The 14,782-nt window shown below is 37.5% G+C and overlaps 1 protein-coding gene across 8 annotated transcripts in view; it reads left to right on the top strand.

Moving 5' to 3' along the window:
* MIB1 (MIB E3 ubiquitin protein ligase 1) overlaps positions 1 to 14,782 on the top strand; it is an 83,084-nt gene that overhangs the window by 36,495 nt on the left and 31,807 nt on the right. For all 8 annotated transcript variants that reach the window (XM_055704281.1, XM_055704280.1, XM_055704279.1 and 5 more), the window contains exon 12: positions 1,590 to 1,741. In XM_055704281.1, coding sequence (XP_055560256.1) covers positions 1,590 to 1,741 — 152 coding nt within the window. The remainder of the gene's footprint in view (positions 1 to 1,589; positions 1,742 to 14,782) is intronic.

Raw genomic sequence — 14,782 nt, 5'->3', positions numbered from 1 at the left:
TTGCTGAGGTTGAGCAGTTAGCCAGCTAATGTCCATCCAGACATTATTTAGTATTTGTTGAACAGTAGATGTAACGAGGAGCCTGATGTGTTGAGCCCAGTAAAGGGTGACTGTGTGTCATATAATCATGTATGGTACATAGGCAGCCAAACGGGATGTGCCCGGCTTCAAATTATAGAAGTCTATTTGAATTGAACAACTCAGTAGAATCATGCTATGAAACTCCATCTGGGCAATATAATTGCCATAGAAAGTAATGAACTTTCAGATCCTGCATGTGTGATGAGAAAGTCCGTTGTGCAAATGCAAGTAGGCGATTGGTTTCATGGATGAGAGCACAGGGGGGTCGAGTCAGACTGAGGCATGACTGGACTGGCCAGCACACTGCTACTTGAGCCAATTCACTATGTAAACAGCAACGTATGTTAGCCTGTAAACAGCATATTCCATAAACATGATCAATTAAACCAAATAAAAGCCACATAATTTAGTTTTGGCAAACTGTTTCAAGTGTTTCCATATTGTAGCACTTTGGCAGTTTTTGATTCTCACTGTAAAGATATAAAGATGTGTTTTCATACTAGTGTATTGCTAAAATGTTCAGTTTCTGTGTTAGTCAGTTTGCAGTTGAGTCAGTGTCAGTAGCAAAAGACTTCATGACTTATATGGTGTTAGAATTTTACTGGAAGCATAAATCTAGCGAGTTTGCCTATATAACAGCAAATAAGCTTAAATGGATGTGTTTTCTCACTGTTAGTCTAGAGCATTCCTTTTCAGTCCAGCCATTCAGGTCCTTGAGTAAGTAATGTACAAAATGCTTCAAGGAATAAAAAGTATTTTTCCCTTATTTGGGATATTTGAAAAATAAAACACCGAGCTAAAAATATAAATACTTCGCCTGTTCAATTATGCAATGAAATATTTTCGTGTACCTTGAATACTCTAATCTGGTGTTAGCCACAAGAAGTTTAAAAGCTTAATGTTGCTTAGGACATTGGCCTTTGCTTCATGAAAAATGATCTGCTTCGGTTAACAGATATGCCTAAGTGTAGTACCTGGGCTCTTATTTTATTTTGATTTCCTTATCCTTTTATTTCATGCTGTCTTTTTGGTATTGTCTTTTGCATATTTTTTATGCTAGCTCAATCTTAGCATTCATTACTCAGATTCCCTGCTTTCCTCAGCCTTACTGGTTCGCTCTTTGTTGCGTTAGATTTTGTTGCTGTCCTGTTATTCATAAATTGTAATTTGGGCATCAGCTCTATCTGGGTATGAGATATGGAGGCGTTGATGTTGACATCAGTGGCTTCGGTACTATCAGATGCGAGGCATAAGTGAGCTCTGGGTTTGAGTTCTGGTGGTAGTGTAAACACAGGATACTGGAGCCCTGGCTAGGATTACACACTGAAGTATTTGCAAAAGCAGAGCAAAATCAGAAGCACCTTGATCTGAACTCTGCAGTGTAGCATCACTTCTTAGGTCTGAAGAACTGTTTTGTGTTTCTGTAGTGTTTCCTAGTGATATTTAAGCGCATTTTTTTTCTTTAATGTGGACATGTGAAAATTTATGTAAACTGTTCCTGGTTTTAGGATTCTGAAGGTGACACTCCACTTCATGATGCAATAAGTAAAAAACGTGATGACATCCTTGCTGTATTGTTAGAAGCTGGAGCAGATGTTACTATCACCAACAACAACGGGTTTAATGCTCTTCACCATGCTGCGCTAAGAGGAAACCCTAGGTAAAGATTTGGTTTTAAAGATTGTTTTAGCATTTGTAAAAGGAAAACGTGTATGGGAGGGTAGAATTATGGTATTCTTTCAAAAGATCCTTAAATCTGCATGTAACTAACTTCTTCAATTTTGATGTTGCCTAGATATGTATCTTTCTAATACTTGAGAAGCTGTTGTTAGAATGAAGCTACTAGTCAGTTTGGTTTAATGCTGTATTCAGGTAACTCCAGATACCTGGGAAGTTTCCTCTGTTGGCTGTAAAACTTTGCCAATAAAGGTTTTTGTAAGGAAGCTATTAAGATCTTAAGATAGGATTTGTAAAAATGTTTCCCTTCTTGAATGTTGGAATTGGGAAAGGGATTTGAGTTTTTAAGGAATATTTACTTGGAAATAATTACTAAATATACCATGCAGTTATAAAGTGATCTTAGGATTGTTGTGTTACATCATGCTTGTCAGTATAAGAAACATTTAATTTTTGTTTTCTTGGAAGTATGTATAGAAGGAATTTCTTATTTCAGCTTTTATAGAGCAGCTCGTAGGAAGAAGTTAGTTTTAAGGCATAACATGTTTTATGCTAGCTGCATACTATGCATCTGCATTAGTCTTCAGTTAAGATAGCTTACAAAAACTATTGCATAGGCAGAACTTAATAGAAAACCTGCTGCGTTTGCTGGTTGCTTATTACGTTGTTGATAAATGGTATTTTTCAGAGCTGTCATTCGAGCTTCAGTAGTATTTTATTGTATGGTAGAGAATTCGGTACGGTTTACACAAAATAAGAAATGTGTGTGTTTACTTGTTTAACTTTACTACTAAATTCTACTCTTCAGTTGAGTGAAGTTGGACAAATAAGGCTGTGTATTAATATATGGGAATAAAATCTGGGTTAGTCTCTTAGAACACAGCTATCAAGACTGATAGCTAAAAAGTAAAACATTTATATATATATATGGAATGGAATCACACTTCACAAAGTAAAAGTAGTGGTTGGAAGTGTTGATAGGAACAATAAATACATTTACTGTTTTCTACAGTGCTCATAAAAGTTCTGCAAGAGAACGTGTCAAGGACCTAGTGAAGGGAGCTTATTTTTAGCTTTCAGAAGACAATTCTTTCAAGTCTGACTTGGTAACCTCTTCACTTAATGTGAATTCTCCCTATTTACATAACAGCATTAGCCAGGAGTACTGTTGCCTGTCTCCAGCTACCTAGGTGGAGTATTTTTTGTTAGTTTTTGTTCTGCGATGCTTTCCTTAGACTCTTGTATTGGTTGGTTTGTGTGATTTTGATCTCAATATGAGACACAGGGCAAGTGTATGGGGGGGGGGGGGGGAAACCTCCTCTTCATAGGGATGCTCAAGATTTTTCTGTGGGTGAAGGCATTTTTTCTGTAGGAGCAGCAGATGTTTGCTTTGATGGAGGGATCCAAATTGTAGTTCAGACTGGGTCAGTTTGTTGGTGGAATGTGAGGCATATTGCAGTTTTTCCCAGAATCCTCTCTCCTTTACAAAGATTTTTATTGGAAGAATGGGAAAATATTTCCAGTGTTAGTAATTTGAACCCTGTGTAGGTTCCCCCCATACACAGGGTTTCACTTGCATCTACTAAAGTTAGATATGTTAAAGCTGGTACCTACTTTTTTTGGTTGCAGTTGGATCTGAGCACTTCTGAAGCATGGAAAAAGAGAGAATGCTGTCTCCCATCACAGTAGTAGTAGTTTCATTCGTTCACAACATTGTGTAGCTTACATATTGGCCTGGGAACAAGTTAATGAGAATGAAACAAAAAAAAAAATCTATTGTGAAAAATGTCTAACCCACGCCTCCCCGGGCCAACAAATCATTGCAATAGTTTGATTCATTTAGAAGTTAAGTTTTATTTTCTTTAAGACTTTAGTGATAGTAGTTTATTTTATTGTTGTTTCCATAGTTCTACCACTGGCCTGTTTCTGAATGAAACCAAGGGGTTTGTATTTGCCACTTTGTTTTTCTAATTTGATCTGGAACGATAGCTATTATAATCTGTTAAATGCACTAAGCACGAGCTACTTAAAACTGTTAAAAATGCCCCCCTGAACTTTTAGCCTGTCACTGACATGGGTCACAAGTGGAACGTAACATACTCTGCTTGAAACCTTCCTTAAGGACCTACCTTTCCTAATCTAAGCTTTCCTGCTTCACCTAACCTGTAGTTTCTGTGCTTCAGGCTGTGGTGCCTTACATGGAATACAATGCACTAAATTACCCCTAAGGTCAAATAGATAAATATTTTATGAAAATTAAATATGTATCCGTAGATGTATGTAAGCATATGTGTGTGTGTGTATATATATATACACACACTTGTAATTATACCTCATATGTTTTTAAGCGTTGATAAAGTCCACATCCATCTTCCTTTTTGAGGATGATAAAATAAATGCATGTATTAAGTGCATGGATACCACAATAAAGTGGACTAGATTTCTGTAGAAATTTTTTACAGTTGATATCAAATAGGTATTTGGAACAGATTTAATTTTCAGTGCAAAACCTATTCTGCTTCTTGCTCGAGTTCTGACCTTTACTAACAGTAAGACTCTTACTAACAGTAAGAGATAGCCTCCAACAAAAAACCCACACAAACTGTGCAGAGAACAACATTTGAAACTTTTTAATTTGTAATATAAAAATAAATATATCATTTTAAACATTTGAATATTAGATAAATATTGCAAGATAGATAGCAATTTATGTCAAATAGCTTAACTTTTTCTCAGCACTTAAATCTTCCCTGACTGTTCGGTAGTGCTTTCCAGAAGTCAAGGTGTGTTTTGGAGAGCATCCTATTGTTAGTGGAATATTTCTCTTTAATAATTTGCTTCTCTTCATACGTTGTGAATTGGTACAGAAACAGAACTTCTGTTTTTGATGCTAATGTATAATGCTGAAAGGTAAAATGGATGTTATTCAGCTTATGCTGTAGGTAACTTTAAACTTGTACATAGGAGACAGAGCTAAAAAGAAATTTTAAATTAAATGTGGGGAAGTTAAGACTTTAATACATGGCTTCTTGTTCGTGAGTTTTAACTGAGTCAGTCTTATTGAAAGTGCATTTATTTTGGACTTTTTTCAAAGTACTGTGAAACTCAAAAGCTTGGCAGACTTAGCTTCTTCAGTGTTAATGAGATTCTTCAGACAGAAAAAAGGGGAGTAAAACTTGAAAATACTGTACAGTCTGGTTATTTTTGCCATGTTATCAACTCTTGGTTATGTTTGATCTATTTGCATACCTGTGACTTCAGATTTTTGAGCTGAAGACATGACTCTGAAGTGTAGGCATATTTTATATCTATTGCCCCAGTTAGTTTTAGATTTGCATTGTATCTTGTGAAGACAGCTTTATTCACACTGCAGCTAGCATCTTAAATAGAGGCTGCTTTTAGAGCTGACCTGACTTTGCACATGTGTACAACTAGTTCTTCAGAGCAGTAAATTCTGCTGGACTTCAAAACAAAACATTAAAATCTTGGGGTAAGATACAGACTTCAGATACTACTTTCCAATGCCAAGGAGATGTTATCTTTATGTTCATAAACTAGCAAGCAGGATATTGTGGTTTAAAATGGAATTGTAATTTTTCCCTTTGGTGGTTGTCTTACTTAGATCTCACCTTGGGTTTAGATTTGCAGATGGCACGAACTGGTTGGCAGTGGAAATTTTTAGCTAGGGGTTTGAGAGGTGAGGTTTCTCACTTCTACTTAGTGTTAATGAGTCTCTCCAGGGGTCATGACAACGTGCTGGTTGTCATGGGGGTCCTCAAAGAGACAAGTTGTGAGGTAACTGAAGAGTTACACAATTGTTTTCTAAACGAGTAAAAGTGATTCTTCAATTTCCTATTTGCAGTTCTGACAGTAAGTGTAGGTTGAAGCTTAGTTGTAGCTGAGTGCAAAAAAAAAAAAAAAAAAAAGCATGTGCCTAAAACCTCTTATTAAAGTATTATGTCAGAAAATGCTTTGAAAGAATACTTTTTTTCAGATTGGTTTGGAGAAAGAATATAATCTCCGTGAGCAGGCCTATAATTAGATGGCAGATTAGCCTGTAGCTGTTGAGGTCAGTGACAAATTTGTTATCTTTAAATAGTAAATAATATGCCCAGCATGTACAGGATGGCAAACAGTTCCTACCCTATGGAGTTTCCTCCTTTATGCAATCAAAATGAAAAAGGTGGTTGGGGTGGTGGGGAGGGGAAGACAAGGTGTGCCCAGAAAGTAGACCTGCCCTACATTACCAGTACTGTTCAGGACTGCTCCCGTTGATCAGTGGTTTTTGGTCGGTTCTGCTACAAAGAGCAACAGACTTTGAGGGAAAATACAAGACACAGTAAATCATTGGAAAATATGTTTATTTCACTCTTTACCTATATTCTTTATAAATGTTGTAAGAGATCAGTTTTTACTGAATATGGACAGAATATTAAATGCCAGTAGCTCCTTACAAATACAACCTTCAAACTGTGGAATACAGAACTTCACGTAGCATCCAGTTTTAAAAATACAAGAAATCCTGTAGTGATCAATGCATAGCTACAGCTGGTTGAAGGGGACCAAATCCATTGAAGAGGTGATTTGGTTCCATTTTACCAGCTTTAGCACAGCATTGGAGTGCAGGAAGGTTATAATTCAGTAACATGTTTTTAAGTACGTGAACAGTTCACAAAGAAAACATGGCTTTCTTCTGTGTTAGATGTTTTGTTTCTAGACAATGCAAATTTAAATTCCCTTGCTAATTTAGAGATTGCAAAATGGAAAGCTGTATACACAAAAGCCTGTACAGTATCCAGGTTTGTTCCTTCCTAAAGTATTTGCCATAGGATCTTTGGATGAGTCTCAAATTATAGTTACAGTTTTAACTTTTTTTCTGTCTGCAATAATGAAATTCTAAAGTACTGACCAAAAACTGTCATCTTACAATTTCTACTCATGTAGAGCTCCCTTGCCTCTCTATGTTAAACTTTACTGGGGAAGGAGGTTTCAGTTTCCCCTACCCCCCTCACCCCCCACCCCACCCCCCAGTTCATTTTCTGGCAGGTTCCCTTTTGCAGCTGTTTTACTGCTGTAGTTGATTACAGCATAAGTATAAAAGTCAAGTGCTTTCAATGCCATTACTGTATCTCTGGTTAGTATTAACTTTGTAGACATTATTATATAATGTAGCAGAATGGATTATTATTTTTTTTACCCTGATAATATACGTAAAAACATTTAATGCCAGAAGAATACAGCTTTTAAAGAGTAATCTAGGGTTGCATTTGATTTCTTCTAAATTAAGGTCCTTAATACATTTGTGCATGCTCACGTAGCTTTCTTATGTTGTATGTGGAATTCTTTTTGAGCTTTGACTGCAGTGAGAAGTAGGGGGCAACCTTAGTTCAAGCCATTCACTAGTAATGTGTATGTCAAGTATAGTCTACTACATCTGTTTGCTGCATAGTCTGATGCTGGTGAGAAGATTTATGTAAATATATTCCCAACACCATGTATCCTAATAGAAACATAGCAGGTGTGTCACTTGGACTTAAGCATTAAGATGGCTATAAAATTAGTTGCTATTTTTACCGGTTATACAGGAACCGTTTTACAGATACAGCTGCTCAAGTGCGCTTTTGGATGGCAATACAGTTTCATGTACTGGCCATATCGGGACAAAAAACGGCCATGGAAAAAAAGCCGTGTAGCATTTGATAATGTCAGCATCTGTTATCCCTGTCAGTCACACAGTTGAAATGTTTGAGTTACAACTGTGTCAGCAGATGCCCAAAGTTCAACGTGTGCTCAGTTAAAACTGAACAGCTGATCTAAGTGATGGATGTGACATTTTAGAGTGACTGGATATGTATTCTTAGGATATGTTAACATGAACTAGCAGGAAGTAATGTCAACATATAATTTTAACTTTTGTATCACTCGAACTGTCATTTTGTTTTGGAATAGTGTTGCAATGTTATACAAAGAAGACAGGAAAGAACACAACACCAAGAATTGTTACCAAAATCCTTTCAAGTTAAATTCAAGCTGTTAAAAAGTTTGTCTCCTTACATAGTGGAAGCCAAATCAATTGTTGGGGAGGACAGGAAGTCTTCAGGAAAAGAAGGAAATGCTTAGGAATTAACCCCTCTGTAAAGCTATTGGTAATGCCAGATTGCCTCTGTGAGGATGTTGAAGTTCGGTAGCATCGCTCCATTTAGAAAAGCTACTACGGTTTGATTTGTTTCCCACTATAAACTGGGTTTAAATTTAAAGATACTGTAGTCCTCGTGCCAGAATATCTGCTCATAAGAGAAATAGCTTTAAAACAAATATTAATATCTTACTTAAGAAAATGGTTCTGATAAGATAATGTTTCTTCTTGTATATGTTGTTCTGTAGTTTGAGATAATAAAAATAGCATGCTATGTATAGCTATTTGAGAATTACGTGAGTGTTCAAAAATAAGACCTGAAAATTGTGTATTGATTTTATTTATCTGGGAGGAAAAGAAACAAGAAACTTTAGTCAGCACAGGGATACAGTTAAATCTTTTATCTGGGCCAAATGTACCTACTTATCATGGACGTATCCTATTTAATAACTGCTTTTAGAAGGCTGCTGTCATGAATATGAATGGTTGGATTGGTGAGCCAGGAGGTCTTTCCTTGTATTTTGCCTTGTTCCTGAATTGGATGTTGAGTGTTTTTACTTAGGGATATGGTATGCACCAGTATATTTTAATTAATACTGCTTTTAGAACTTGAAACTGTTGCAGGATTATTTTTCATGTGGTTCTTAAAATTTTCTGGATGCTGCAAAGTCACATTTTCATGGCCAATTTTCTTAGACTTGGATTTAAGATAAATTCAGCTTACTTGAAAATAGTATTTAGGATAATTTGCCTTTTAGGTTGTAGTTGTCACTTGTGTTCTCATTTAGGAATCTGTCAATAGCTCTAATTTGCTGATTAGCAACTGTGGCCTAGAAATCTCTGTATTGTCACTTTCTGTGCATAAACCTGACACTGCACTTTGTATCGAAGAGCTCAGTGAGCATAATAAGTGCTGATTGGGAGAAAATTCCAACTTAAGTCTCATATATTGCAGAAGTTATCATACTCAATTATTCTGGATATTCTTTTCTCTAAATCGCAGCCTTAATTTCTTAGCTGTTCCTACTTGTGTCTCAGTTGCAACCTGTAGATTAAATGTTCTTTGGTAGGTGTAAATTTGAATGTTACCGTCTGAAGTAACACAGAGCCTGGCTGTGATTAGTAGCACAATGGCTTTTTTTTTTAGTTAGATACTTTTTGATAATCAGGCTTTTAAAATTAGTTTCCTATCTATTAAGTGAGGAGTACTGGTAATGATAAATTTTGCAGCTATGCTGCAGTCTTAATTGGTGCATTTCAAGCATTCATTTCCAGCCTTGTTTTGAATTCTTTGTTTACAACTAATGTTCTGCTTATCAGCTGTTAACAATTCTGCCTACCCACTCTTATAGTCACTTAATTTAATGTTTTGTGATTTGTTACTAACAAGTATGAGTTATTTTGGCAATACCAGCTGACCCTTAGCAAGCCAATTTGTCACATGAATGTCATTCAAACAAGAGGGAAACCTGTTTCTTCCAACAGCTGTTCAGTTTCCTCTTACTGGTCGTTCCGTGCCTGCCAAAAATACATACTTCTTTACATTCCATAGCATTGTATGTTCATATGGGTACATAAAGAAGTATGTACTCTGAGCAGGTACACACACTTTTGCCCGACTACCTGTCGGATGAACCTGAAAATTATTTTGCTGCTTTCTGTTGCTGTTGCTAGGTAAAACTCAGGCTGACAATTCTTTGGAAGAGCAATGTTATGATTAACTGGTATAGAAATAAACTTATTATTCTAACTGAACTTTGTAATACAATTTACCTGCACAGTGGCTTAAAGCCGGTTATAGCTCATTGTTCTGGGATGGCATGGACATTAGAAGTGCTTTTCCAGATTTTTGCAGCCTCTTGCTGTTTGTTCTGAGTGACCACATTTGAGTGGAGAGTTGAATCTCTGGTAGCTTTGCAGTGTATTTTCTTGGAATTCGTAGTTGTATTCCACTGTAAAGACTTCAGCTTCCTCCCAGGTCTTCTAAAAGAGTTCCATGCTGGTGTACAGTTTGCATCTAGTGTCCTGAAGGGAAGTACACACTTGTCTAATATGGCAGTTACAAACTTTTTTCCTACCCTCCCCAATCCCAATTCCATCTCTTTTGCATCCCATCCAGTATTCTGCGAACTCTTTGCAGGTTTATACTTATCTCTGCTGTAGTTCAGAGTGGTTTAAAAAAAAAAAAACCCAAACCAAACAACAGCACATGCCACTGGTGATCCTGCTTATCATAAAGATGATGACATTGAATTAAGAAAACAACCTCTAACTGCTGTGACAGTATTTGGATTGTTAGGCCAAAGGTCACACATGAAAGCTAATACCTATTCAGTACTTCTGCGAGCAGTTTTCTCATTTTTTAAAATTGGCACTCACCTGCTTCTGTCAAAATCTTCTCCACACTTGAAATATTTGTCAACTAAAAAAACAAACAAACCCCAAACCAAAACCCTTAAAGAAACAAACCCCCAGTATGTGTTTGACTTCTAAGGGGCTGCCAGATATAGCTTATGGTTGCTTAATTTGTCATTTCAGAAGTTGGTCGGGTTTACAGTAAAGGGTAAGCTTCGTCTGTACGACGTTAGAAGGTAAATTTGAAATAAACTTAACAATTAGTAAACGTAATAGTCGTAAGGAAAGCTGAGAGCAGAGGAAGGAAGAATTTCTGCAGCTCATGACAAAAACCTAGTGCAGCTGATAGAGAGCAAATCAGAGTGTAGCAGTAGCTAGCACAGTACTACAAGGAGAAACAGCAATGCAGCATTAGAATCGCAGCAGTCACATTCTAGTTTAAGTAGGTTGTTTTCATGTACATCTGAGATAAAGCACCTTGAAAATTTTGCTTAGTCCTACTTGAGAACTCAGCATCGCACTACCACACTGTTTATTAGATTTTCTTTTCAAAGTTGGTTATCTTTTAGTTGTGCATAGGAAGATATGAACATATTTCAACTGAAATGACAACCAGCTAATGGCATTGCAATTTTTGAGTTTATCTTCTTCAAAAAGAATTCCACCTACCAAGCAAGTTGGGGTTTTTTCTTTCCTATGAAATTTGGACTAATGTTGTTTTCTTTCAACCTGCTCTTTACACTACAAATGCTTGATACTTTAACACACTCAAATTTAAGCTGTTTCCCAGAGTATAGGGATTAATATAACAATTAAAAAAAACATTCTAGTAAATAAGATAGACATGCAGAAAGTCATAGGCATCCTTTAAACGTGCAGAATAATGCAGGTCTCCTGATGTTCTATTACCTGTAAGCTTAGTATCATGCAGCATTTGCAGTTGGAAGAGAGGTAATGACCTAGAGACACATCAGCAGCAGCCATCTCATCCTGAGTGCTCTCTCACTCTATTCGCTGAATCAGCTCTTCATTACATGGGGGGGGGAGGCAAGGGGGGGCAGTGTCGGTGCATACAGTACCTCACCACCTTAAATAGATAAAACTTAAAAGGAAAAAAAAAAAAAAAGAGCATTAAGACTGGTGCCTAATTGGCACCTGCTGCCTTTCTTGGAATACTAAAATATGGATGATGTTGTATAGAAATTATACCTTATGTCTGCTGGACTGAGAGTTAAGGCTCCAAGGATAGATGCTAGGAAGCCAAGGGAAGGTGAACTTAGCCCACTGTCAGATGAAAATCATCACAGGCAAAAAGAAAAATAAAAACCCAACAAAAAACCAAAACCAAGCCCCCAAAAGTTGGAGTTGCTTCCAAAAAAAAAAAAAAAAATTAAAAAAGGCACACAAAAAAAGCGCGATCGTCTCCCCCCTCCCCCGGCAAATATTGGTTTCTTCTAGTTCCTTAGATATTGCACTGCATCTTTTCTTGCTTGAGGTTATGTTTCCAGGCTTAACTGTAGGCAGGTCTGTGTTGAAGCTACTTTCCATCTTCAGAGGTCAAGTCTGCTCGCGAGGTCAGGGCTCCTGCACGCACACTACAGAAGACACTAACCGTATTTCCCACTTAGAGGGCACAAGCAAAACTGTTACGGCTTTATAGGCAGCTAAGCATTTGAAACATGCACTCCCAGGCAAACGGGCTCTCTTGTGCCTCTCTCTTCCCTGACCATATTTAGTCAACCATTGCAAAAAATAGTCTCTCAGCTGTCGATTGTCGATCCGGGAGCGGAGGGAGCCGCTATCCAGCGCTCTGCCTATTGATTGTGCAGCCTGCACTTCCACTGCGCTGAGCCATTTGTCCCCAGGTTTTTTTAGCAATGCCAAATAAAGCGCTCTCTCGTGTTTCCAGTTAGATTTCCCAGGTTTTCACTGAGCTTGCGCTGCTACTAGTAAACCCTGATGAGGTTGTCACTATACTTAGAAACATGGGGGGGGGGGGGGGGGGGGGTGTCGGAGAGAGAGGAGGGGAAAAAAGGCAGCCCTGCTAGTAGCAAGGCAAGGGCTTCACGCAGATACAGAACAATAAATACCAGCGCTGCCGCAGCAGGTTGTGTAACCTGGTTTCTTGATCAGTGAAAAATGCCACGAGTAAACGACACGCTGATTAACATGAGGTCTAAGCGGCCTTGTTCTGCCTCTGCTTCTAAGTTCTCGGCCGCAGATGGTACTGTTATTTCATAAAGAAGAAGCTGGCGCTGATTTGTGGCCCCACGTTTCCATACTCGAATCAGAAATGATTTGAAAAACATTTAAGTAGTAAACTCATATAACTCCATACTATTATGTTTAATAATTCTGTAGTGTTTTGTTTATAATGCTTAGCCATAAAATTAATTTTTGAAAAGTAAACGCATGCGTAAATGAGGTGCTGATGTTCTTTGGAAAAAAAAAAGCTCAGATGTTTTAGAAAAAAATAAAAGAAGAAATAAAGTGAACAGTACGCTTTGTTAATCTTTCAGGTGTACAAAATTGGCCTGTAATAATAAGACTAATAACTACACATTTAAAATCTGAAAAGAGGGATTTTCCTATTCATAGGGAGTTTATGCAGTGTTTTCTTCAGAAAAAAGTAACTGAAACTTAGTCATTTAAATACAATAGTCAGGAACCCAAATACTTCAAGACTGTCTTTTTTCAGCCAAAAATTTTTCTGTTGCTTAGGAGGAAGAAAAGTAAAAAAGCTGAAAATCTCTTGATCTAAAATTACATTAAAGGAAAATGCCTTCTCAATGAATATTGATATATTTAGTGGTTACTAATATATTAAAGTTTAGTACTGTGGAATAGAGAGTGAATTGCAAAGCCCTGAACACAGCACTATCTTGGATTTATACTTCCCTTGCTTTCTGTTGTGTTGATTTTGTCCTGTGCTTGGTAGCTGTTTACCCTGTAACTTCTGTTGCAGTGCAGCTTTCTGGTAAAAGTCACATATTATTTTTTTCATTTCTCTTTCTTCAATTTCACAATCATATGCTGAAGACAAAATTGTTATGTAAGATCTAGGCTAATATAGAACACATTTTTGTGAATTCCATGTATATTTATATACCGCATTGTTTCTTTAGTTTCACGTATATTGACAGATTTTTTTCAGATACCAAGTGATACTTGAAAATGCGAGGGACAAAAAGAAGGAAACAACCTGCCTATTTAAACTTGTGCTAACTGAGCCATCAGTCAGATACAAAATATTAAACTCTAATGTAAAGATACAGTCTGTTTGGTAATACCAGTCTAAGGTATTAATCTATGCTCTGTTACTCGTTCCTGAGGGATACTTCCTTCTTCGTTCTTCCAGTGTGACTCCCTGTACTGCGCAGGCAGTGTGGTGGGAACCAGATGAGGGAACTGATGTGGCTTGAAGTTGTGTGCTGACATACGCTTAAGATCATGTCGTTGCCAAAAATAGCGCTGTCCTGCTCCTGTGTTACTTCTTGCGCTATGTTGGTACAAGTATTCCTTCGCTTCACAGTGAGCAGGCTCAGGGTGCTATCCTGTATGAGAAATAATCCAACAAGAAGGGGTGACTTCTTAGATGCTGTGTTAGGACCACTTTTTGGGTTGGTTGTTTTGGGGATTTTTTTGAGCAGAGGTGGTAGTCAGAGAAGAAGAATGGGTTTAGTAAAAAGTAGTCTTGCTTCTGTTGTGTTGTAAAATGCCTGTCAGACTATATAACCTTAAAAGACAACTTTGCAATGGAAGCTGTCTTCAAATCTGATCTGTTCCTTCAACTGTTTGAGGATGTACCAGTGAAAAAAGGTGAACAGGTTTAGCCAAGCCAGGGGTGGGAATAAACTGTGGCTCGGGTCTGCTGGGGAGTGCTTCAAGCCAGGATTGTTGTAAAATACCTTGTGAAATCATGTCACACTGAGCCAGTGGAAAGCTGACCTGAGGGAGCAGAATGACAAGGGAGTAGAGAAACTTGTAGTAGAAAGTGCACTGAATCATTACAACCCCTAGAGATACGATTCCTGGTAGGTTTATGCTGATCTAAGACGTTTCTTCTGGAAAGGGCAGTCTGCCCTCACTGCAGCTCTGGCTTCATCATTTCCTTACTCCTGTTGCTTCTAGTGATTGTGAAGTCGTAGGGTAAATTGGGTTATTTCATTGATCTGTCTGAAAGCAAACTTGCCAAATCAGGAGTCTGGCAGGTTGCTTCACTCACTAGACAGCAATGTGTCTGTAGAGCCAAGATAATGCAGGAACTGAAGTGCAGGGATAAGTGGGATTGTGTCTTTCAGTAGCAATTTAAGTTAAATGTGGTATGCTGATTGTGAAGTAGCCTCTGTTTTTTCTTTATGCTTAAGTATCTGTTCTTTAAAAAAACAAAAAAAACCCTGAAGACAAACAAAACCACCCTACCACCCTCACACAGGTTCCCTACTTTCCCCATTTAAATCATTCTGCAGTCAAATTGCAGCTGGTAGCAGAGAATCTTCTCTAGTTTTTCTTTATGTACTTTTTAAACAGGGT

This window comes from Falco cherrug, chromosome 3 (assembly GCF_023634085.1).
Source record: "Falco cherrug isolate bFalChe1 chromosome 3, bFalChe1.pri, whole genome shotgun sequence".
NCBI lineage: Eukaryota > Metazoa > Chordata > Aves > Falconiformes > Falconidae > Falco > Falco cherrug.
Note: the sequence above shows the minus strand (reverse complement) of the source record. Positions and strands in the feature narration are given on the sequence as shown.